The sequence below is a fragment of the Sapajus apella genome, unplaced genomic scaffold (assembly GCF_009761245.1).
Source record: "Sapajus apella isolate SASKATOON/1434 unplaced genomic scaffold, GSC_monkey_1.0 scaffold4, whole genome shotgun sequence".
Classification (NCBI taxonomy): Eukaryota; Metazoa; Chordata; class Mammalia; order Primates; family Cebidae; genus Sapajus; species Sapajus apella.
This window is the reverse complement of record NW_022436944.1, coordinates 49,696,985-49,721,507: the sequence shown is the minus strand read 5'-3', so window position 1 is coordinate 49,721,507 and position 24,523 is coordinate 49,696,985. Positions and strand designations below refer to the sequence as shown.

General features: G+C 36.6%; 1 protein-coding gene across 12 annotated transcripts in view; it reads right to left on the bottom strand.

The window, feature by feature from the left end:
* The window catches only part of RBMS3 (RNA binding motif single stranded interacting protein 3), a 758,821-nt gene that overhangs the window by 117,792 nt on the left and 616,506 nt on the right, over positions 1-24,523 (bottom strand). For 6 of the 12 annotated variants that reach the window (XM_032259567.1, XM_032259558.1, XM_032259610.1 and 3 more), the window contains 3 exons: positions 16,639-16,677; positions 13,254-13,300; positions 328-424 (listed from right to left, as the gene is read on the bottom strand). In XM_032259567.1, the coding sequence (XP_032115458.1) occupies positions 328-424; positions 13,254-13,300; positions 16,639-16,677 (183 nt within the window). The remainder of the gene's footprint in view (positions 1-327; positions 425-13,253; positions 13,301-16,638; positions 16,678-24,523) is intronic. The other 6 variants (XM_032259585.1, XM_032259640.1, XM_032259577.1 and 3 more) reach the window with 1 other exon arrangement.

Below are 24,523 nucleotides of genomic sequence, written 5' to 3'. Positions count from 1 at the left end.
GGGATCACGAGCAACCAAAATAACAAACAACAAACAAAATAATTTCCCAGTGGTGAAAGAACTGTCTTAAGGTTGGTTGGAAAGTGGCGTAATCAGGAAAACTCAGCAGGAAGAATGAAAAGCAGAGTGGATTTTATTATCCAGTGAATTGATGCAAACAGGCTCTTGAAAGTATGCTAACTCGTAACTTGTGTTGTCACTACATTAAGATGTGATTAAAGTTTATGAGAAATTTTTTTCTTTTCATTCTACGTTGTTCTTTTTGGCTCTAAATAGTGTCTTGCTGAAAGAAAGGTATCTCCTAAAGTGCAGGTAAATCGGACATACCTGGTATGTGGAGACAGGGGAAGCAGCAATGAATGGTGTGATAGATGTCTGTGGAATCATGCGGTTGGTTGCAATACTGTACGGTGAAGAATAAAATCTGCAAACAGAAAACAAAAAAAAGAAGATTCATGAAGCTGCTACATGCCTGGCCTCCAAACAAATGCTACCAAGCACCTCTGGGAAAGACAAATTTCCACCCGCATGTTTTTCCACCAACTGTTAACAGAAACGTCCAGGAAATGTACATTATTGATTCTACCAAGAGAAATAAGTAGCTCTGAATGAAATGACTTTGAGTCATATTATGAAATTAGCTGCACAAAATCTCTCTTATGCCAGGTAAATTTAATACTGTCTCCAACCAAGAGGAGGAGACAAGCCATGAGTGTTGTTTAAAAGGCTTTGAAAGAAAGACAAAATGAAAGCACCACACTTTGTAAAGGTGACTGATGTTACAAATACAGGAACTGCATCTATGTCTTCAGTCAGGAAATAAATATCAGTCCCTAGAAAGTTCTTGATATTTTGTGTTAGGTATAGGTCCATGCCCTCATGCAGAAAACACTTTCTCCATGAAAACAGAAGCAAGAGGACAATTTGTATCTAGGTTGGAATAGGAATGTTTTCTGGATTAAGTCAAGGCACTGGTAGAGACACTGAACCTATATGACATGCTCCTATAAACTCTGCAAAAAGCACTGAATTTTCTAGTCCTCCAGAGCCCTTCATTGAACAATTGTAGAATGCTACTAGACAAGATCAGGAATTCACAAATCAGAGGAGGGATGATTCTTCTGGAGATCTATTAAAGGGTAGCTCCTGGATATGAAAATCAGTGAAATCTCCATTTCTACCCAGGCTATACTGTAGAGTCCATGAGTTACTGAATGCTCAAATTCTTCAGCAGAATTTTATGTTTCCCTCGTGTCTTACTGGTAAGTGAAAAGGTAGAGTGGCCGACCACAGAACAGACGAAGCCAGGTTCCCTGAGATGGAATATGTCAGTGATGCGAGGAGAGATTGGAAAAATGCATGTGAGAAATGATGGTACAATTCTTCACTGTATTGTACTTTTGGCAAAACTCAATTACTATTTTTTTTTTTTTTCTTTAAATAGTATGACTGAGCTTGGAATCTGGGGGACAAAGACTTCGTCCCACCTCAGGGGTCACTGATATTTTAAGTAGAGATTTTCATGAGTTATCTTTCTAAGAAAGCATTCCATGAGACTCCCATTAAATAAGGAAGGTCTAGAATTCAAGGTTGTCAGAATTCAAGGAGTAAATTCTTCAAACTTAATTCCTATAAAAGTCTTCAAGTAAAGATATGGCCTTAAATGTACTAAAATTATAGTCTTAAATGTCCTTTAACTCTTAACAATGATTTGATAAGATCATACTCTTATGGGTTAAAAAAATAGTGAAGATGCAAAAGTTACCCCATTGTACATTACGTTCTTACTATCCATACTCACCAGACCCTTAAATTTATAATTGTGATGTTTAAAAAGAAGTCACTCACTATATACCTGATAGAATGACAAAAAGAGAAAATGCAAAGTTTTTTTTTTTTTTAAAGAAAGACAATACTAACAGCTGACAAGGATGCAGAGAAAGTGGAATTCTCCTTCAATGTTAGTGGAAAAGCAAAACATTACACCTATTTTTGAAAACAGCTTGGCAGTTTCTTTTAAAGTTAAACATATGCATTCCCTATGGCCCAGCAATCCCACTTTTCCATACTAACCAAAGATAAATAAACTTTCGTTTACGGAAAAACTTTAATCCAAATGTTTATAAAGGCTTTATTCATGCTTGACCCAACCTGGAAACAACCCAAATGTCCTTTCCTCTGGATTAATAATCAAACTATGGCACATCCATACAATGGAATACTACTTAGCAATAAAAGAAAAATAACTACTGAAACTATTCAACATGATCAATCTCAAGTAAATTTTGGTAAATGGAAGAAGTCAAACTCAAAAGGGTATATACTATATAATTTTATTTATATCACACTAGGGAAAAGGCAAAACTATACAGGGTTGGAGGAAGGGTTTGATTCCAAATAAACATGAGGAAATTTGAGGAGGGGAGATATCTGTTCCAGATCTTGATTGCGGTGGTGGTTCCATGATTGTGTGTGTTTATCAGAATCACAGAACTGTACACTAAAGAGAATGAATATACTGTATACAAATTATATATAATAAACCTGATTTTTAAAAAAAGGTTATTATATAAGTTACATTCATCTTTCCACTTTAAAAAATTATTGAACATTTACTATGTCTAACAAAGATGTGTAAGTCTCTAAAATACCCCTTTGAGTTTCTCTATTTAGTCATTTAAATTGTACTGTATTTGTGTATTAATCAGCCTAAAACTCTCCTAAGGCTTTCCATTACAATGAGAACAAAATGTTCACTCCTTGTACTGGCTAGCACAATCAGGCTATTGCCTACTTCTATGATATTGTTTTCTTAACCCTTTCTCCATAGCCGGCTAGGATTCAACCAAACTGACTTCCTTCTGTCCTGTGATATCATTCTCACTCTTATCTCTACACTGAACTTAAAATTCTCTCTACCTAAAATGCTCACTCCTCCAAAGCTTTATAAGGCTGCCTCTTTTCATTTTTGGTCTCACTCAACTGTCCCTTTTTCAGAGAGGATTGTAGATAAATTAGCAACTGCCATGCCTGCCCCAATTGTTCTCTATCCCTTTTTCTCTTGATTTATTTCTATAATTCTCTTATCAGTATCTGAAGTAGTAATTTAAAAAATCCTTTTCATATGTTATGGACTGAATGTTTGTGTGCCCCCTAAATTTACATGCTAAAGCTCTAACCCCTACTGTGGCTGCATTTTGAGACTGGGTATCTAAGAAAGTAACTGGGGTTAAATAAGGACATAAGGGTGGGGCCTTAATAAAATAGGATTAGTGTTCTTTTAAGAAGATACATCGGAGAGATCACTCAGGCTCTCACATGCACATACGGAGGAAAGGCCGTGTAAGGACATAACAAGATAGCAGCCCCAGGAGTTTGAGACCAGACTGAGCAACATGACGAGAACCCCCCTCCACAAAAATACAAAAATTAGCTGGGCATGGTGATGCATGTCTGTATTCCCTTCTACATGGGAGGTGAAGGGGGAGGATCACTTAAGTCCAGGAGGTCGAGGCTGCAGTGAGCCAGGACTGTGCTATTGAATGTCAGCTGGGCAACAGTGAGATCTTTTCTCAAAAAACAAACAAACAAGATAGCAGCCATCTACAATCCAGGGGAAGAGAGCCCTTACCAGAATCGGCTGTACTGATCTTGAATTTTACCATTCAGAACTGTGAAAAGATAAATTTTTGTTGTTTAAGCCACCAAATCAATCCAGCCACTTTATTGTGGCAGCCTGAGCTGACTAATACAATGTATTTGTTCTATTTCTCATTTTAGAATGTCACCTTCAAGGGGGTTGAGAGTATATCTGTCTTGTTGCCTAGAACAGAGCCTGGGAGATAGGAGATACTTAATAAGTCTATGTTGAATGAAAGAATAAATGCAGAGCAGCTTATGGAATTCAATAGTGATTACCATACAGGATGATCAATGCCAAGGTGGCAGGACCATAGAAGAAGGGTCCCTGAAAGAAGGAATGAGAGCTGAGGAACGAGAGCCCAGAGAAGATGGTCCAGCATCACATATTAAATGCTAAGTGGAAGCTTAACTAATATGCCTGCTTTCTAAGCATGCAGGGGCCTTAGAAACTAGAAAAAAACAGTCCTTTTCTATGAAACTCATGGTTTGCATTTGAAAATTCCTTCCAGGTCTTATCTCGACAGATCTTATTTGTGAGGCAGTGAACGGTATTTGGGGCTCATCAAGACACAGGAGGCACCCAAGGCCACTCAACAAATAGTCTTCCTCATACACCGTGCAGTGGTTTAACTTCTGGTAGAAATCCAGGGTCAGCTTCTTATACAGACAGAGCAAACCACACATTACATTTTAGCATGGCTGGTCTATTTTGTAAAATGCGCCAATTGGAGTATTAAAAATGAAAGCAATAAAGATTGGATTGACAGGCAAAGTTTGCAGGAAATTCTATGGGGAAAACAGAGAACAGAAACATAAAGAAAGCAAGCCAAGTAAACTGATACTAGCGAAAGGAACCCTTGCGGGAAAATTTAATGCATTTTTGTTCTATCTGCTCTAATCCTATCCATCAAACAAGAATTACATTTCATACTTCCCAGTAAGTTCCAAGACTGCCACTCAAGTCAGAGAGTCATTTAGAAATGAAAATGTTCTGGGAAGTACAGACGCAGCATACTGTCTTGATCCGCTAATTCTGGTATTCTGAAATAAGCTCTTCTCAAGTCCAAATATATACCAGATGAATTTACAGGAAACCCCTGCTTAACCCATGACAGGAGAGGCTACTATTGCATCTGAGGCTTACAGGTACCACATCTAAAGAAAATACACAGGGCCAGACTCCAAGGAGGGAACTGCAGAATGTGTTTCCCAAACTCTTAGCTTTTTCTCAGTCTCTGCCATGGTCAGGGTTTGAAAACCCTTTCACACAGGCATCACGTTAAAAATAAATAAATAAATACTTCAAGCACAGATGGCATGCCATTGGGGAACTTTCTAGGCAGAATAACAAAATAAGGTAATTCTAAACATGTGAATTTATGTTTCTGCATTGGGTAATACATGCATTACGCCTTGCAAATGTTGTTACAGAAAGTTGGAGTGACTTGTTTATCACATTATTTTCCTGGTGCAAGTTTACTTCTTCACCAAGATTCACATAGCATTTTGTATATAGCAAGTGCCTCTTTTACACTTAACCTTGTGGTTCTAAGCCACGGGTGACTCTGTCCTCCAGCAGACATTTGGCAATGTCTGGAGACATGTTTTATTGTCACAACTGGAGGAGAGTGGGGAGCTACTGGCATCTAGTGGGTAAAGGCCTGGGATGCTGGTAAACAGGCTACAATGCATAGAACAGCTCCTACAGCAAACATTATCTAGTGCTGAATGTTAGTAGTGTCAAGGCTGAGAAACCTTGCCTCAAGCACATGAGCTAGTTACTTCTGGGGAGGTTTCTTTCACATGAACGAAATATTAAATGCCAAAGTGGATAAGAGACTATAAGTATGTATGATCCATAGAAGTCTAAGCTAGCCTTTGAAAAACTTAATATTCTCAAGGAATGCAAAGAATTACTTGGTTCTTTGGCATTAAAGGTAAGTGTCCTCCAGAAATTCGGAAAATGCAAATCTAGGTCACTAATAGGACATTATTTTGCCTGCAGAAAAGTCATCTTCAGGGATTTGGCAGTCAGTGGAAATATGGTAAAATCTACATGAATATATCAATAACCCCGGGGTAGAATATTTTTTTTTTTACTGTATAAAAAAAAATCCTATTTACACACTGAAATAAATAGCACCGGCTTGTGCTTCATGTCCACAGGCAATATTGTTAGGGCTAGAACCATGAATAGTATCCTCAGGGTAACACAATAGTACAAGATTAATAAGTTATTGGTCATTTTTATTGTAATACCAACACATCCTTCACATTAGATTCCTATCCTAGTGTAATAAGAAAAGGTTTCCATATTGCTTAATATCAAATGCCCATATAAAGTAGCTAGCAAACCAATGCTATAGAAAACATCTTTTTCACATCTCCCCCAAGAATATATTTTATTCAGATAAAAGAATCCAAGAGGCTTTTACACAACAGCTATCCATGAAAAGGGCACAGGGAAGATGATATTTTGAATATGGGAGGGAAAATTTCCCACCTCCCCGGCTCATCTTTGAAAGGGATGGAATTTCATATTGGATTGCTAAAAATGCAATAGGGCAATAGTAAAAACAGATGACAGAGTTTTACCAGGTAGCTCTAAGAGAATGGACATTTTTATTCTTGTAAGTTAGCCTATAGTAAAAAGTATTAAGATTTTTACTTTTCTGTTGTGGTACAGACACTTCCTTACTCTACCCTTCAGAGCTCTAGATAGAAATGAGATTGATCTAATTTTTTAAGTGATAACTTGATAGATTCAGGCAGATGACAGAACTGACATTTTCTACTGCCTAAATGCAAACAGCACAATTCGCCATGGTGTAGTTATGAAATGTTTGTTCTTCCTTAGATAACAATCAAGCTAACTTTGGGAGTCTTTAATTCGGTTTCATGTTTCTATATTAATGTGAAGGTTATGAGTTTCAGAACACTTAACTCTTTACACAATTTAACCTACTAGCTACAACTCAGACGTATACTTGTGTAAGATGCTCAAAAAGCCCTAAGGCTTAGTTTATAGTTACAGGATTCTACAATTTCACAAAATATGTCATTTAGCTAGGATGTGGTACCTCTCCAAGAGAAAAAGCTGTAGAGAAGCGCCTGGACTTCACTGCACTGTCAAGAAGCCTTCCTAATTCCTCATCAAAACATAACTGCCTTTCCTCCACAGTCTTATGGAAATAATTTTCTTTATTTTTCTTTTGGAAAAAAAAAATAAAAAGGTAAACGGTGAAAGGTAAGTTTCCCTCCCACTCTATTTCCCACTACTCCATTGGCCTTTCCTGGAGAATCACCATCATGCTTTCTTGCCTACTTCTTCAGAAACATTTTATACATAGAAAAGTTAATGTACACATATATTTTATAGTACTTTGTGGTTTAATCACAATCGTTTTGCATTCTATCTCCTATTAGAATTGTATATACGTCCATTGTTCCTCATATGATGTGAGCACTTTCTTTTTCAAATTTTAAACTGTAGTATGGATAGAAACTTGAAAAAAATTGTTAAGTTTGTTGAACTCAAGTGAATCAGCATTAAGCAACATTGAACAATATTAACTGGATTGCAGTAAGTTGCAACTGTACCCTTGGATGTCCTGTGTTCTATGTCAAATGGGACCAGGCGCTTCTCTACAGTAATACTTATTTTTCTGTTACGTTACTTATCTCTAAGTCAGATTTGATGGCTAAATTGAATACAGCAATGTGAATGAGGCATGATATACTTTATTATGGACAATCATGTTAGGCTCCTTGGTATGCTGAGTAGTTATTTAAATCAGCTTCCACACCTCTAAGAGGCATGTCTCAATGTTAACTCAAGAAACAGTATGTTGAGAAAATATTTGTGTGACATCTCACATGCACAGAAATGGTAGTTCTGCTGGTGTCCTACTTAGGAGAATGTTACCATACCACATAATGAAACCAAAGATGACAAAAACAATTTTAAAATACTTTCTATAAAGAAGTATCAAATAAATAAAATTACTTAGCTACAATCTTATTTCTTTAATTTCTGAATGTAAAATTTCTATCTTCTTGTTGCCAACAACACAACGGATAGTCCAAGGCTTCCAAAATTCCATTCTTATCTCAGGACAGAGAAACTCATGTGCAGTTTAGCTGCTTTGGGTGAAACTAGGTGTAGTATTTTAGGAGAATTAGGTTAGGATGTTACATGGGGACAGACAGACCGGGGAGAGGAACGGTTTCCCTGATGTCTACTTGCTAGAGTCAAGCAGATGGTCATCGGTCACATTTCCTAGTTCTGATTTAGCATTCACAATACTGGGTTAAACAGTCTATGAAAATGAATAAGACATGGTGCCTATCTTCACTGAGTTACATTCCGGCAGGGAGCTATTACAGATATGAGTGTCAATAACTACTTAATAAGCCTAATTGTCAAACCTATCACAGAAATGCCAAACATAGTGCTACACTAAGGTCAACATTTACACTGATTTTTATTTTGTACCACATCAGCTTTCTTTAATCTTTAGAAAGTCTTACGGAAAGGTACTGATATGATTATCTTTATTTCACAGAGGAAGAAACTAAAGTATGGACAATGGGTCCATAATCACATATCTGGTAAATGACAGAGTTTGGATCATTCCTGGGCAGGGCGGTTCTGAAGTTTTCACTCTTAACCATTGCTTAAGCTGTTTTTCTTGTGACCAATAGTATAACTAGCTCTTCCTGGTATGATTTGATGATGTTTTTGAAATGAAAATAGTATTTTTAAAAAGTATGTGTGTGTGCATGTATATGTGTGTGTGGTGGTGGGATCGTGGGGAGTGAGTTTTACCACATGAGAACTCAAGCAGAGAGAATTCCATGTTCGACAAGACACAGAGGGGCAAAGTAGCATGAGAGGTTCTGATAATCACAGTCCAGTTCAGTTGCAGTAACCAAATTATGAAGTTCTCTTCGTACTATCTGAAGAAGTTTGCATGTTTTTCTGTAATTAGTACAGGCCATTTTATACTTTAAACCAGGGAGGTAGGTGATTTCTGTAATTATATTTGCTTAAAAGTCATTCAAAATGAATGTGAAAATTGTTTGCGGAAGGAGGTATATTAAAGGTAGTAAAAAGCTTAGTATAGGCAGGAAATGGTAATTGAATAAATTTAACCAGTGGCAAGGAGGAAGAGCTGGGTTGAAGATACACATCAGACATTGATTGCACAAATCTTAATGACCAGTTTGATTGTGAAGGACGTAGGATAAGAGAGAGTCTAGAGGAGTGGAGATTGTAGCCTAAATGCTTTAGAGAGAACTTAAAACAAAGGAAAACAAAATTTGATATGTGCGTTTGGTTTGAATTTGTGTAGTTTGTATTACGAAGTATTAATGAGGATAATGACCTCGGTTTGGATCAAAGATATCTAGCAGCAATACCTAATAAGCTAGAAAACAGGTCATCCATTTCTGAAGCTAGTTACACACTTGAAGTATAGACTTGGGAGTCCTACTTTCCTGAAAGCAAGAGAGGTAGACGAGAACAACTAGAGAGAAGAAAGAAAGTGAGAAAAGATCAAACCCTGAGAAAGATTAGTAACAGTGGGCAGGAATATTTGGTGGACAGGAAGTACTGAAGAGAGGGAATGGTGCTACCATTAGCAGGAAGACAAGAAAATAAAGTGAGGAAAGATAATATGCCCAATTTCAATGGACTAATAGTTTAGGGATACAGTGTTACATTGTTAATATAAGGTATAGATAAAGACATTTTATATTTCAGGTGATTTAAGGTTGACAGATGTACCTACAGTGGCCTCAATACGGTCCAGGTGGCAACCTGAAATGTGAGGTGAAGACATTGAGGAAAAAAGAAATTTTCACTGTGCTCTAGGCTGTCTGCACTGCCTTGAACATTGCATAGCCCAAAGTTCACCTTTGATTTCTCAGATTAGGAGTTGAAACCTCGATTTATTTTTCCTGTAAATTTGTAATAACTGAAGGTGAGTATTTGGGAAATTTTGTCTTTGCAGAATTTTAGATTGTGCATTGGAGAATGACTGACTAAAGTCATGCATAAGAAGTTATCATTTCCTACCTTCAGTTCAAATTTACCGCTGACTTGGATCTTTTTGTCTTAATGAGTCTTAGTTTGTCTCAGTGTGACTTAGTGAGTCTTAGTGAGACATTATTCATGTATGTTTGAAATTGAGTATATCATCTATATTAGTCTGTTTTCATACTGCTATAAAGAACTGCCTGGGACTGGGTAATTTATAAAGGAAATAGGTTTAACTGACTCATAGTTCACCACGGCTGGAAGGTGAAGGGGAACCAAGACACCTTCTTCACCAGGCAGCAGGAAGGAGTGAGTGCCAAGCAAAGGGCGATGGGCCCCTTAGAAATCCATCAGATCTTGTGAGAACTCACTAGCATGAGAACAGCATGGGGAAAAATCACCCCATGATTCAATTACCTCCACCTGCTCTCTTTCTGGACACGCCGGTATTATGAGGATTACAATTCAAGATGAGACTTGGGTTGGGACACAAAGCCTAGCCATATCATCATCTGTCTTCCCTTTATTTCCTTGTCTTTCTGCTGATGGTACACCGGTCCTTCTAGGATGCAATCTTCAGGGTCCCTTTTGCTTATCTCTTTTGCCATCTGATATAACATCCAGTTTTCATTAAATGTTGTCAGAGCTCAGCTAAAGGCATCACTTGTTTAGAGAAGTTTTAACCACTCAAGCAAGACTATACGCTTTATAACACCCTGCATTTCACCACTGGGTGCTTATGGTATATAAGTCATAAAATGCTTTTAATGTTGATTTCCTGCTACAGTGTAGAAGAGTAAAGACTGGGTGTGTCTTATTCACCAGTATGTCCCCAGCCCTTGATGGAGAACCTTGAACATAGGATTGTTTGATGGCCACTTGCTTAATGCATGATTGAAAAGCTTTTTCAGGTTGTCTCTCCTTTTGGTTTCTTTCTTCCATTCACACATTGGCCACTCCAGAACAAACTCTTACACTTTTATAACTGGACTATTTAAATATCCCCTTAGTGATGCTTCCTACTAAGAGGCTCTTCCTGCTCCAATATATTCTTTATTATTTATATCATACCATTCTGTTGCTAAATAAAAACAATAATTACTCCCCAGCCTTATGAAGTAAAAACCAAACACTTAAAATTCTAAATCCGGCACCAAGAAAACTTTTAAACTTACAAAACTCCTCCACAAGAAACTTTCACCCCAGTAAAACTTGTTGTTAATCCCTACAAACTCCACTTCCGTTCCTACCAGTCCACTTTCTCAATAAGCATCTTTCCCTATGTCTAGCCTTGATAAACTAAGTCATTCTGGATAATCTATGTCAAATCTCATCATTTCCATATAGATATAGCCTTCCCTTTGTCCTACCTGGACAAAGACAGCAGGCTCTATTTAGTGTTACAGACTGGCGTTTGATTCCCTGCTCTACCTCTGACTGCAAGGCCTCATTTTCTTATCTGTAAATGGGACATTAACACTCACCCAAAAGGAGTTTATTAAGCAAATGAAATAATCCATATAAGATATTTTGATGTGACTTTTAGATTTTGCTTCAGAGTCATCCAGCTGTAAAATACATTTTGGGGCAACTGAAAAAAGTTGAAAAATAATCTGGATAATAGACGATATTTTGAAATTAGAACTGATTTCATTTTGTGTGATAATGATATTGTCATCATGTGACTAATGTCTTTATTTTTGAAGATGTAAGAAGTTAGAAATATTATGATGTTTAAATTTTACTTTGATATGGTCCAGCAAAAAGTATCTATAGTTCTAATGAAAAATGCTTAACACAATTGTAATTTAATAATTGACTATACGATTATGTATAAAAGTTAAAGGTTATTTTATTTCTATCTTTAACAATTGAAGCTTAATAAATGCAAAAAAAAGTTATGTCTTGGTCACCGCTGCATCTCCAATCCTTGATATAGACCCTTGGGCAACTAAGTACACTTTACATGTAGATACATATATATATATACCATAGATAGATAGATAGATACATAATACATACTATAGTTAGGAGACACATATATATATGTACATATATATACATAACACATACATATGCATGCATGTAAAATATTATAAAATACTTATTGAATCTAGTTAGTCGACATACAGGTATCCTTTGATTGTTTCTATTTTCCTTTGCGTAAATTTCCAATATAAATTTCTAATTTTAATCACATGTATTCATTTGAATCCAAGTCTCATTAAATTATAAATATGAGGTACTTTTCACAGAATATGTGTTCAATAAATGTCATTCCTTTTCATTATAACATCTATTTTCATTCACTACCACTTAATATACAATGCCTTATTTGTTACTTTTTGAGTTATTTATCTCCAACTATACAATCTGATTCTAGAGGACTTTCTTCTCCTTGTCTTTACTTCTTTCTGCACACTAAGTTTATAGCACCTTGTTGGAAATATGTAAATGCCTGTAGGACATATGAAAAGATATCCTTAATTTTCAATTCTAGAGGGAAATTTTAACCAACTCAAGGACAAAGGATTAGACTCCTACCCTGGTCTACCATTAATGTTTACTTTTTCATGGACAAGTAGACTGTGAGCCTCTTGAAGGAAAGGGCCTCATATCATACATTGTTTTCTTAAATCTATAGAACATAGCATTGTGCTTGGGATAATTACTGGATGTTTGTTGAATGACTGAATATATGACTGCCTGAATGAATGATACCAGAATAACAGGTAATTATTTAAATACTTTCAATATCCTACAGATTTTTCTTAGAGGCAAGTGACCACATAGAACAAATAGAACATGAAGTTTAATTCATTCTACCCTTTTTGTTGATCTTCAGTGAGGCCTTTATCATGATTGATTCATTAATGAAACTGAAAGATAACTGAAAGCCATGGAGAATTCCCAAAATAAAAGAGAGTAAAAAGAAATAAGGAACCAACCAAAGAATTATTATTGTCAATTGCAAACAGCCTCAGCAAAGAGATTAGGAAGAAGAAAGTTTCAATGAAAGATATTTAGAAGTTACAGAATTTTAGAGATGATATACCATGTTGTTTCACACTTATTTTTCAGAGGAGGAAATTTAAGCTATATGACTTGTTCTAAGTAAGTGGATGTGAATTTCCAGATGCCTATTAAAATGAAGATGTAATCACCTCAGTTACTAACTTGACTTTTCTCCATTACCATTCCTCTGATCACCAGAAAGAAAAAATAAATTGACCTGGGTACACACCAAAAAGTGTTTGAAAGCTTAACTCTAGATATATTCTTCTCTCAGCCTAGCTTTACCTCCTCCCTGAAGACAGAGAAAAAGAGAGAGACAGAGAGAGAGAGAGAGAAAGAGAAGGAACAGAGTTTAATGTGGACAGAGGCATTGTGAGACTATGAGATTAGAATAACTTAGAGGAAGAAAAAAATTACGATGAAAAATGCTTGGTTTAAAGTTTGTGTTTAAGGATGTAAAACAAAAGCAAAACAAATTTGAACATTTCTCTTTGGTATTGATTCAGAGCTCAAAGATCTATTCACAATCAAAATAGAGAAAATATGATCTACTTACCCATTCTGTATGGCAGCTGTGGGGTCATAGGTCAAAGCCATGCCAGCCTGTATAAAGGATGAAGAGGGAAGAAAACAGATCTTAACATTTTTATTGTGGTGCCCAAAATATTTAGTACACACAAAGACTCTTATCATTGCTTTCCATGATTTAAGTTTATTTTCTCCTATATATATCTCTACTCTTACTGCCAAGACTAGCAGTTTTACTATCCACAAACCAGAATATACAAGTGAGTTGGGAGTTTATATTATATATCCAGACATACCAAGAAACAAGGCAGCTTGGGTGATTTCCATTTTTACTTCTTAAAACATCCACTGTCTAACCTCACATTCTTATAATTTCACACTATTGTCAGAACACTTATTGTACATCTCATGGCATGATAAAAAAGTAAGAGTGAATCCTGCAGTTAGGAAAAATATAAAAGCTACTTAAAATGCATTTAATCTTAAAGGAGAAAATGTTTAAAAAGTATTTATTTAAAAATAGATCATATGCTTAAGGGGTTTGTAGGTAATGATTCCAGAGTGCTTGTTTGATATATTGCTATTTCTTATCTTAATAAGAGTGATAGAAAGGGTAGGTTATTTACATATGATGGAAATTCTAGAACACATGGTTAATAAGGAGGTAGTTTTGTTTTGTTTTTAGGAATAAGACCACCTCTGAAAAAGCACACTTCTATAGCTGGACATAGTTCCTGAAAAGAATATAAATTTCATGAGTGCTGATTCACTGTCTACCTTGTTCCTTCATGTACATCCTCACATTTGATCCTCACAACAATCCTATGAAGTAGGCAGGAGGAATACTTTCTCCATTGTATAGCTGAAGACACTGAAGCTTGGAAAGGTCAAATGACTTGCTCAAAGTCACACATTTGGAGGCAGAGCCAGATTTCAACCCAAGTCTTCCGATAGGGCTCCTTTCCATTCATTGGCTATGACACTGGCCCAATTAAATTAGACCTGAGTATCACAGCTGACAACAAGGGGACACTTTCTCTTTGGCCATATGGGCATACCATCCTTTGTTTACCAGGACGGTCCGCATGGTTAATACTTACAAAGCTTACAATGTTGAATGTAATTTAAAACAGCCCACGATATCTTTAGGGTGGATTTTTTTTTCTTTTTTCAAATTTAAAACTGAATTAGACCAACGTCAATGTCCTGGCTTTGATTGTGTACTATAACTACTTAAAATAAAACAATTGGGAGAAACTTGGTAAAAGATAAACAGGACCTCACTGTACATTTATTTTGTAACTGCCCGTGAGTCTATAAATTCTTCAAAATAAAAAGTTAGAAAATAAAGTGAAAGAGCTATGAAGACTTTTGTAGAGGATAAGAAACCATAGACATTTTAAAGAAAGCAAAATATCTTTCCCGTTTGAGTTGTTTAATTTTTCCATTGTGGTTGAGGATGGTTTTCTTGTTGGGCTCATTGAATTCCTTAAATTTAGCTTACAGTTGACATGAAAATTCTCAAGCTTCTAACACGGGGCCTGATATACAGTACAACCCGATGCTTTCTAGCTTAGAGTACATGCATTGTTTCCATAAATAATAAATTTTAAATTATGATGAAGATTGGTATGAGGAACAATAGTGTAGAGCCATCTATGAATGGAACTGGTATAAGGGAGCATACGTAAATTGAAACAGAATTTGTAAATAGAATCGAAATGACTGTCAGAAGTTAACAGAGGTGCACTGAGAACACACGTTTAATGATAACTGCATGACCTCTTTAAATTTAAGGATCTTATTCACGTTAAAGAAACATGCAACTGGTAATACGACAAAGCTGGGGGACTGAGAAATGAGAAGAGAATATAACAGCAGAAATGAAAAAAAGGTTGTAGTTTTTTACCATGGGAGAGGCAAAAAGATAGTGGTGTCAAAAAGAACAGAGATTCTAAGTTTAAATTCTTCCCAGGGATGAAGGCTCTGCCACATGACTGGCTAGAAGTTGGCTGTACAGGGAGCATAGAATGGAGCTGTCTAGGGCTTAGTTGAAACTCCCTGCTCTCAGGTACTGGGAAGGGCAGTTGTAAAAAGCAGTCTATTTGGAATTAGATTTCCCTCTTAGGAACACTAAGCTTCTCACCCCTAATTTATCCAAGATGCGGCACTACAGGCAGATTAAATCAGGTGGGCTTTACATTTAATAGAGGTACTATTAGTGCATGAGAGATTTAGGATAATAGTCACATCTTCAGTCTACTAATTATCTCAAATTGTGTAGGTCCTGGGGACTTATGGGAAGCCTTCCCTAGTCAACCCCACATTTACTTCTTTTTCCTGGTACTTATTTTCCTATAGCATTCAGAGAGACCAATGCTATCTAGTCCCTCTTGAATTATAAAATATCTTGAACATTCTCTTTTTATCATGCTTATTTGTTCTGGTTGCTTAAGATAAAAATATTTTCTTGCATTTTACTTGAATTTCTCATGGATTCTAGCTAACTGATCAATTCTAGCTAGGAATAGAGTAATTGTCAATAAAATATCTTTGTTCTACATACATTTGTTAAGCAAAAAATCTAAGTTGACCTCTTTCTTCATCTTAAACCCCCATCCTATCATTCAGAAGATGGAAAGGAATTGACATCAGTAGGATGCAGTGGAAATCATATGTTTTGAAATCAGACAGACCTGAGTTCAAGTTCTAGCTCTGTTACTTTGCAGCAGTGTGACTTTGGGCAAATTATTTAACCTATTTGAGCCTCAGTTTCTTCAACTGCTAAATGGTTTAATAATACCTACCTCATCAGATTGTTGTGAAATTTAAAAGAGATTACGTTTGTAAAGCGCCCAGCACAGTGCCTGGAGACAAGACACATACATAAATATTATAATACAAAGCAATATGTGTTAAGTGCTATATGAGTGGATGGATGGGGTGCAGATGAGAGAGGCTGGGGGTGATCAGATAAGGCATGTAGGGAGGTACAGCTGAGCAGAGCCCTGAAGGAGGACTAGGATTTCCACAGATGGAGAGGAGCGGTCAAGGTCAGCTCAGGCAAAAGAAATAGATGGAAAAAAAGTGTGTAAATAAAAATGGAGAGGCGAGTGAGCTATTTTCAGTAGAACATGTGGAAGGGAGAGTGGGAAATAAGACTCAAAAGGTAAGGATGGAGGATCTTGATTGCCCAGCTCCTCTTGGGGAGCTACTGAGTATTTCTGAGCAGGGACATTATACACTCAAAGAGTAATTGGGCAACAGGAGTTAGCATGAGCTCCCTGGAAAACAGAGGGTAAATCCAGAGGAATGAGTAACTAGAATAGGTACCTTGGGAAAGGGAGGTGGAGAGAATCTAAGGTGAGATTGTCATTGCAAAAGGGTAGGGAATGAATACAAGATTCACCTACTTCACGATTTTGCCTAGGGACAGTCCTGCCTCTGAGTACCTTTGGTAAGAGGAGACAACAAGAGATAGTGTCAGGTCACAGGCATTTGGAACACTGTGGGTAACAACATGGCATGGGTTAAACAAAGGTTGTTTGAATTTAACCCATTGGCTGAATATAATAGCACAATAACGAACACTTGGATACACCTGGTTTCCACTTCATGTGTTAACAGATTGTTGAGTCATATTTCTATTATGGTCTTAATGGAAATTTTGCATTCAATTTCCTTTGTCTCTTTCCACAAAGGAAAAAAGGAAATCGATTTTCCTGCTCTGTCGAGCTACCTTTATACTAAGCTAGAACCATGAAATCATCATTACATAATCACCAAATATTATGGCATGTTTACAAACTCAAGAGTCACACAAAAAGTAAAATACCTTGGAACAAAATGAAAATGTCACACCACATATGTAGAAAAGTGATGTTTAATCATGTCACTTACTTTCAAAAAGGAGTTATTAGATTCAGAAATATTTTCCATTTTTCAGGTTCCCATTATTTATATATTGGAGACATTTGTAGTTCATTTAAAATAAAATGGGGCATGTTTGTTATTTTTCAACAACAGTTAAGTTTTGATTTAGTATTTCAGCTACAGCAGGACATTTCTAGGTCTTCCAGGCAGGATTTTTACTATAAGAGCTAAATATTTTAGAAGAAAATGTTTTAAATGGTATATTGGAATAATAGGGATTTTTAACAAATGCATCTTTATTTTTAATAAATTCATTGAGACAAATCAGTTGACTTAGGAGATATTTGATATTCATAACTGTAAATGATTAGGTTATGTCAAGACATAATAATTATGGAAATACTACTTAAAGAGTAGACATTATGGACTAGGCATTGCTACTTTAGAAAGATTTGGTAGACTGCTTTGTTTTACCTGAGGAGCAGAGAATCATTGGCTATAACAAAGCCAATATGAAGAGGAGCTGACTGAATTTTTTTTTTTTACTACTTTTGAAAGTATTTTTAGACCATAAGATAAATGAGGGTCAAAAACTTGGGAGCAGCAAAATTTACAGAAACTGATACAGACCACCAGGCACAGTGGTGTATGCCTGTAATCCCAGCACTTTGGGAAGTCAAGGTGGGCGGATCATGAGGTCAGGAGTTCGAGAACAGCCTGTCCAACATAGTGAAGCCTGTCTCTGTTAAAAATGCAAAAAATTAGCCAGGCACGGTAGCACGTGGCTGTAGTCCCAGCTACTTGGGAGGCTGAGGCAGGAGAATCACTTGAACCCAGGAGGCAGAGGTTGTGGTGAGCTGAGATTGCACCACTGCCACTCCACTCCGTTGAAAGAGCGAGACCCAATTAAAAAAAAAAAAAAAAAAAAAAGAGGAAATGATATAGACTGTTCATGGAAAAGTGAAACATTGATATTTTAGCCTAATGTTTCTCCTTTTCCTAAGGTCTGCTCTGATACATAATTGGGTAAATTACAAACAAATAATTATAAAGATTTCTGGTCTTCTACAATCAGAATTAAAACAACACTTTAATAAATGTGTAGAAAATGTTGAACATTGTATTAAATATTGTATACTGAATTATCGCAAGTTGAGTTCAAGAAGCTAATAAAGACAAATATAATTTGTTTTCTGGATGTTATATTTAAAGTGTTCATTTTATGCAGCCAATTTTAACAACATTTACAACTGTTCACTGGTTATAATTAAAAATTTAATAAAAAGTTGATTAAAAATACGTAAAAAGGGACTTAAAATTATGATGAGTCATAAATACCTAGGTATTGCTATTGAAGTAAAATTTCACTTAACTTTGCTCATATTTATTTGCTAGTATTTCTACTTAGAAACCTTTAGTGAGCAAGTTATGATACAAAACTATATCTACAATATGTGTTGAAAACAAATGTTTTTAAAATCTCTGACTAGAAATAAAACTAAAAATGAATTTCAACAAAATGTTAAACTATTGGGATAATATAAAATATATGTGACTTTTTTGCCTTTCATGCATTGTTTTGACTTATTTTTATTTTTATTTTAAATGTTTTAGAGACAGGGTCTCACTCTGTTGCCCAGGCTGGAGTACAGCGTAGCTCACTTAACTTCAAACTCATGGGCTGTAGCAATCACCCTGCCTCAGCCTCCTAAGTTGGTGGAACTACGGGTATGCACCATTAAGCCTAGCTAATTTTATTTTTAAATGTTTTTGTAGAGACGGGGTTTCACCATGTTACTCAAGTTGGTTTTGAACTCCTGGCCTCAAGTGATCCTTCTGCTTTTGCCTCCCAAAGCACTGGAATTACAGGCATGACTTTTGAGTTTTAAAAGTTGTAGGTAAAAATATTTTCATCATGTGAGGTGAGGGGAGCCTTTAATTTATAAAGCATAGTATGTCTTCTATGACTTGTCTTAAAATTATTAATTTAAGAGGGAAAAAGGGCATATCATTTGTGAAAGTAATATAGGTCAGAGGCCTGATTCAGAAGTAAGTTTGAAAATGTCAGGGTGCATTTAGCTTGGCTGGGTCAGTAGAATACAGAAGTAGGACAGAATGGGATTGCTACAACCAGAAGAGTCAAAGTGAGAATGGGCAGGAGGTCAATAATAAAGAAAAAAAAATCAGGGGAAATGATATAGTGTTTCTAGTAGTGGAAAGCAATAAGAATTCAGAAATTCAAATGGCTACACACTGGCTGAAATATTGAACGTTTCCTATGTGATACTAATGTGTATATGTCTAAGATATTCAGAGAAACCAATAAAAGTCATCACTGATCAGAAACCTACTAGATCTGGGGTCTCCAACCCTGGGACCACAGACCAGCACCCAGCCGTGGCCTGTTAGCAACTGGGCTGCACAGCAGGAGGTGAGCAGTGGGCAAGCGAGCATTACCGCCTGAGATCCGCTTCCTGTCCTATCAGAGGGGCATTGGATTCTCATAGGAGTGGGAACCCTATTGTGAACTGCACATTCCAGGGATCTAGGATCTAGATTGCGCACTCCTTTTGAGAATCTAACCGATGCCTGATGATCTGAGATGGAACAGTTTCATCCTGAAACCATCCCCCTCCCCAACACGCCTGTCAATGGAAAAATTGTCTTCTACAAAACCGGTCCCTGATGTCAAATATGATGCGGACCACTGTACTAGATGGCCAACATTAAGCCAATATTTTAGCTAGAGAAAGAGTTTTTAAGTTTCTTGCAGTTAAGGGAGAAACTAATCTCGGAAAAAATATGCCCAGAGCAAAACTGAGGGCAATTTATTAGTTCTCTTGCTGAAAGGGGATATGAGCGAATCAACTTCTGGCCGTCAGAAGAGTCAAGTGGTAGAATTTTACTGGGAAACAACTCTGGCACTCTCAGGGGACAATGGTTTGTTTCTTCCAAGAGAGGCAGTCAACCACGTACAGTAGTTATCTTCTCTCACCTGCTAAAGGGTGCTCCTTGGGCTACTGTGAAATTATCTGCTCTCTCTTGAAGAGAAGATGAAATACAAATAAGATCATAAATACAGAAATTCCCAAGGTCTATGGAGTCTGAGATAAGAGAGTAAAATCTGGGCTAATGCTTATATAAAAGGTTCTGACCATCCTGTGAAATGTCTCACACTAAACGCTTTAATTTTCATAATGTCTGCATCCAAGGAATACTTTGATTCCAAATAATAATTCCATTCATTTGCATCATTTGACCAGTGTATTTTTATTCCTTGGCTTCTGTGATCTCCTCTTATTTTTTTTTCTGACCTCTCAGAAAGCAATTTCTTCTTTAGTGTTACTTGACCCAACTGCCTAGGAGATGCCAGTGCTCGGAGCCACGGTTTTTCTCTCTCCTTTACTGCAATACAGTGGTGACATTCACTTTCTTCTTCCAACTATTATTTATTTCCTGGTGATTCCCACATGTTTGTCTCAGGCTCAAGTTTCTATCCTGAATTCCAGACACATATTGTCAAGCTTAGTTAGTTCAACGCACGATCACGGCCTTGTTGCAAATCACCATTTCTTGTTCAGGTGTTTGTGAATACATTTTGGTATAATATCTTCTTATTTATTTGCTCAAAACCTCTTTCCAATCCATCAGTCATAACATTGTGTTATGAGGATTGCTCTTGTGAGAGGCAAATCTGACCACATTGTGCTCCTTTCAGCAGCATCCTGCTACCTTGAGATAAAATCTGGCCCACAGAAAACTCATGATTAGTGCCTTTGTACCTGTCAGTCCCACATCTTTTTTTGTTCATCTCTATGTAGACTTCACCCTTTACCAAACTCAGACATACACTCACCTTGCCCTGGAGCATTACCCCTGGGCCTTTGAGGTTATTGGCTGGAAAACTCTCCATCACTACCTGTGGGAATATGTATATTCCATTCTTTCAGCCTCAGACAAGATGTCATAGGCTCTTAAAGCCAGCTCTTTCTCCAGGTGGCATTAACTATTGCGTTTGTCCCGCTCCTGTAACCCAGGATGGGAGCTAATATGACCATGCTTTGCCATGTGTGTCTCTCAACTAGATTCCTGTTTGTGCTCATCTTGATATCTCCTCTTTCTAACCCAGGGTCTGGAATATTGCAGAGGCTCAATAAATGTTTGTTAAATGAATGAATACATGAATAAATCACTTAAAGAAATGTTTAGGCTGGGCGTGGTGGCTCATGCCTGTAATCCCAACACTTTAGGAGGCCGAGGTGGGTGGATCACCTGGGATCAGGAGTTCGAGACCAGCCTGGCCAACACAGTGAAACCCCATCTCTACTAAAAATAGAAAATTGGCCAGGTATGGTGGTGCATGCCTGTAATCCCAGCTACTTGGGAGGCTGAAGCAGGAGAATCGCTTGAACCCCGAAGGTGGAGGTTGCGGTGAGCGGAGATAGCACCACTGCACAAGAGCAAAACTCCATTTCAAAAAAAAAAAAAGATTGTTTTTGTACTTTTATTTTTTTTTTTGAAAAAATTTTTCAGTTTTTTTTTCATTTTGTTAGTAAAATTTACTTTGGAAATGCTTCAGTTGGACTCAGCTGAACTTCTAAAGATAAATATTTGAGATTTTGATTGGTCAAAGAGATAGGGGGAAGCAAGCTGATTACGGCGATTGCTAAGAGACCTTCCTGATGATGTGGGGAAGCCAGTGTGCTTGAACCAAATTACAGGCTGGGACCTAGGAGGAATTAGAGAAAGCTGAAAACCTAGACGCCCTTCTCCACAAAATTACTGGCCTAGAATCAGGATAAAGAAAAAACTATTAAAAGTCATTTTGACAGCTTCAAGAAGTTTTTAAAAAATCAAGCAAATAACATGCAGGGGATGTATCACTTTAAATGCAGCAAAATGGTCAGAGAACAGAGAAAATTAACTTCATTATGTTTGAGAAAAGAACATCAAAGGGAGTCTTAATATTGTTGTTTACATGCACTATCTCATCACAATCTTTCTTCTTTTTAGCTTTTGCTAACACAGTGCTGTCAGACAGAATTTTTCCCTATATGGCAATAGAGAAGGACAAGATAAAAAGATGCCAACAGAACTAAGACTGGGAGTCTGAGAAAAAGCCTACAGCACAGAAAATGCTTGGCTAAAAGAGAAGCAGACGTGATATAATATCACTAGCTAAAGGTCTCAAAATCTTGGGAAAAAAGTTTTAGTCTGAGTTTGTCACTCAAACCAAAGTTAAATTAATCCTTAATTGATACCATAAAAAAGACAAGACAGTGTTATCATATTTTATGTAGGTTCATCTGTTTTAATTTCAATTTAAATGGCTGAATTTCATAGATTCCAAGACACTGTATTTTTTTTTCACATTTTAATATCTGTGAAATTGGGATTTACGTGATAATTAATGGCATTTTATAGTATGTCAAGTTCCTTTACTTATATTACTGGTATTTAGAGTAATATTTCATCTTTAATCAATGGTGTCTTATAGTCAAGGATACAGTACGTGTACTATTAAATCCCACCATAACATGGTTAAGTAGGATGAAAAATACACAATGCTGAGATTGCTACTAAGATGAGCCTGTGCAGCTACATGGAGGAAAGTTCCAGGAATTTGGCTAATTGACCCATATTTTTTTAGATTCCAGTGATAGTTTGATGTTACCTGGAGGTTATAAACTCTTGCTTAAACATTAGATGGGGATAATTTTGAAACTTGCGGCAGGCTGGGATGGCCAGGACACCACAAACAACTCCAGAAATCTCCCAGTTGGTAGATGCCACCTATAGTTGTCTTGATCCATGGAGATTGGGTCAAGAGATCCAATCAGGTGACACTAATATTTACTATCAACTTTTCCACTTGTAATTGCTTGCTGTAATCTTCCCAGCCTTAAGCCTTTCCTAAATTTCCCACTGCTAACCCCGCCCCAATAACATAAGTATGCTATACCGCCTTATTCCTTGAGAACACAGGATAGGCAGAGGACTAAAGCTCATCATCAATTACACTAATCCAAACTTACACTATTTCAGGGATTTACATGACTTACTTTTTATCCTTTGTGATCATAGGTTAGTAAATATTTGGCCTAATACCTTTAAAACAGAACACTTAACTAAATAAGAAAGTTTTCATGCTGAATTACTGAGAATTCAAGTTCTTGTGCCAAAAGAAAGATTTATTTTCAGATTAGAAGGTCCATTCACCTAGAGCTTGCTCTCTAAATTGCAGATAAAGCATATATCTGATGTGCTAAGTACAAAACCCAACTTCCGAGTGCTGACATGCATCATAATGGCCAAAAAGTCTTTTCAAGATCACATATGTAAGGAATCTTTTTCAGTTTAAGGTTAAAAAGACTATTTGCAGAACCTGGCAATATTGGTAGATAGATCTTAATTTTTTCAAGGTCATGTTAAATATAAACATTTGGACAACTAATTGCCAAGCACCATGATATAAACAAAGAAAATAGTGACAAACTATCTGGATGATGGATACCCTTACCTTGAAAAATGGCCCAAGATGTTCCGAGCCTAGATGATATTACCAAGTTTTCCAAATAATTCTTTAGATATACTATTCTCTAGGAATTGTGCTTCAGTTTCACCTTATTTGTATCTCCAGTGGCTTGATGGGATAATATTTCAATTCTATATCTCTAAAACATCAAGTTTCCTCTGTTCAGTACTACGAAGTTCAATTTCAGCCAATATGTCTTGAAAGCTAATAGAAATGCTGTGTTCCTAGACCTCATGGTCAAGTTTTCATATTTATAAGAAGAATGCTGACTGGTGACTGGTCAAATATTTAATGAGCTGGATGCACCATTAAGATCAGATTCAACTAAAGGCAAGAGGGTAATTTTACTGAGTATGTCTTTTCTCCCTCATTTTTAAGAGTGTCCCAAAGCACATACTTTACATTAGCATTAGTAACAGCGAGTGACAGCCAAATGCTTTCAAAAAGCTATGATCAAGTAGGCTTTATCACTGGGATGCAAGGTTGGCTCAACATGTGAAAATTAATAAATGCAAATAATCACATAAACAGAACTAAAGACAAAAAACACTTGATTATCTCAAATGATGCAGAAAAGAATTCCAATAAAATTCAACATCCCTTTATCTTAAAAACTCTCAATAAACTAGGTATTGAAGAAATATATCTCAAAATAATAAGAGCCATCTATGAAAAACCCACATCCACCATCATACTGAATAAGCAAAAGCCAGAAGCCTTCCTCTTAAAAACCAGTACCAGACAAAGATGCCCTCTCTCAGCACTTCTATTCAACACAATATTGGAAGTCTTAGCCAGAGGATTCAGGCAAGAAAAAGAAATAAAAGGCATCCAAATAAGAAGAGATTAAGTCAAATTATCCCCGTTTGCAGACAACATGATTCTATATC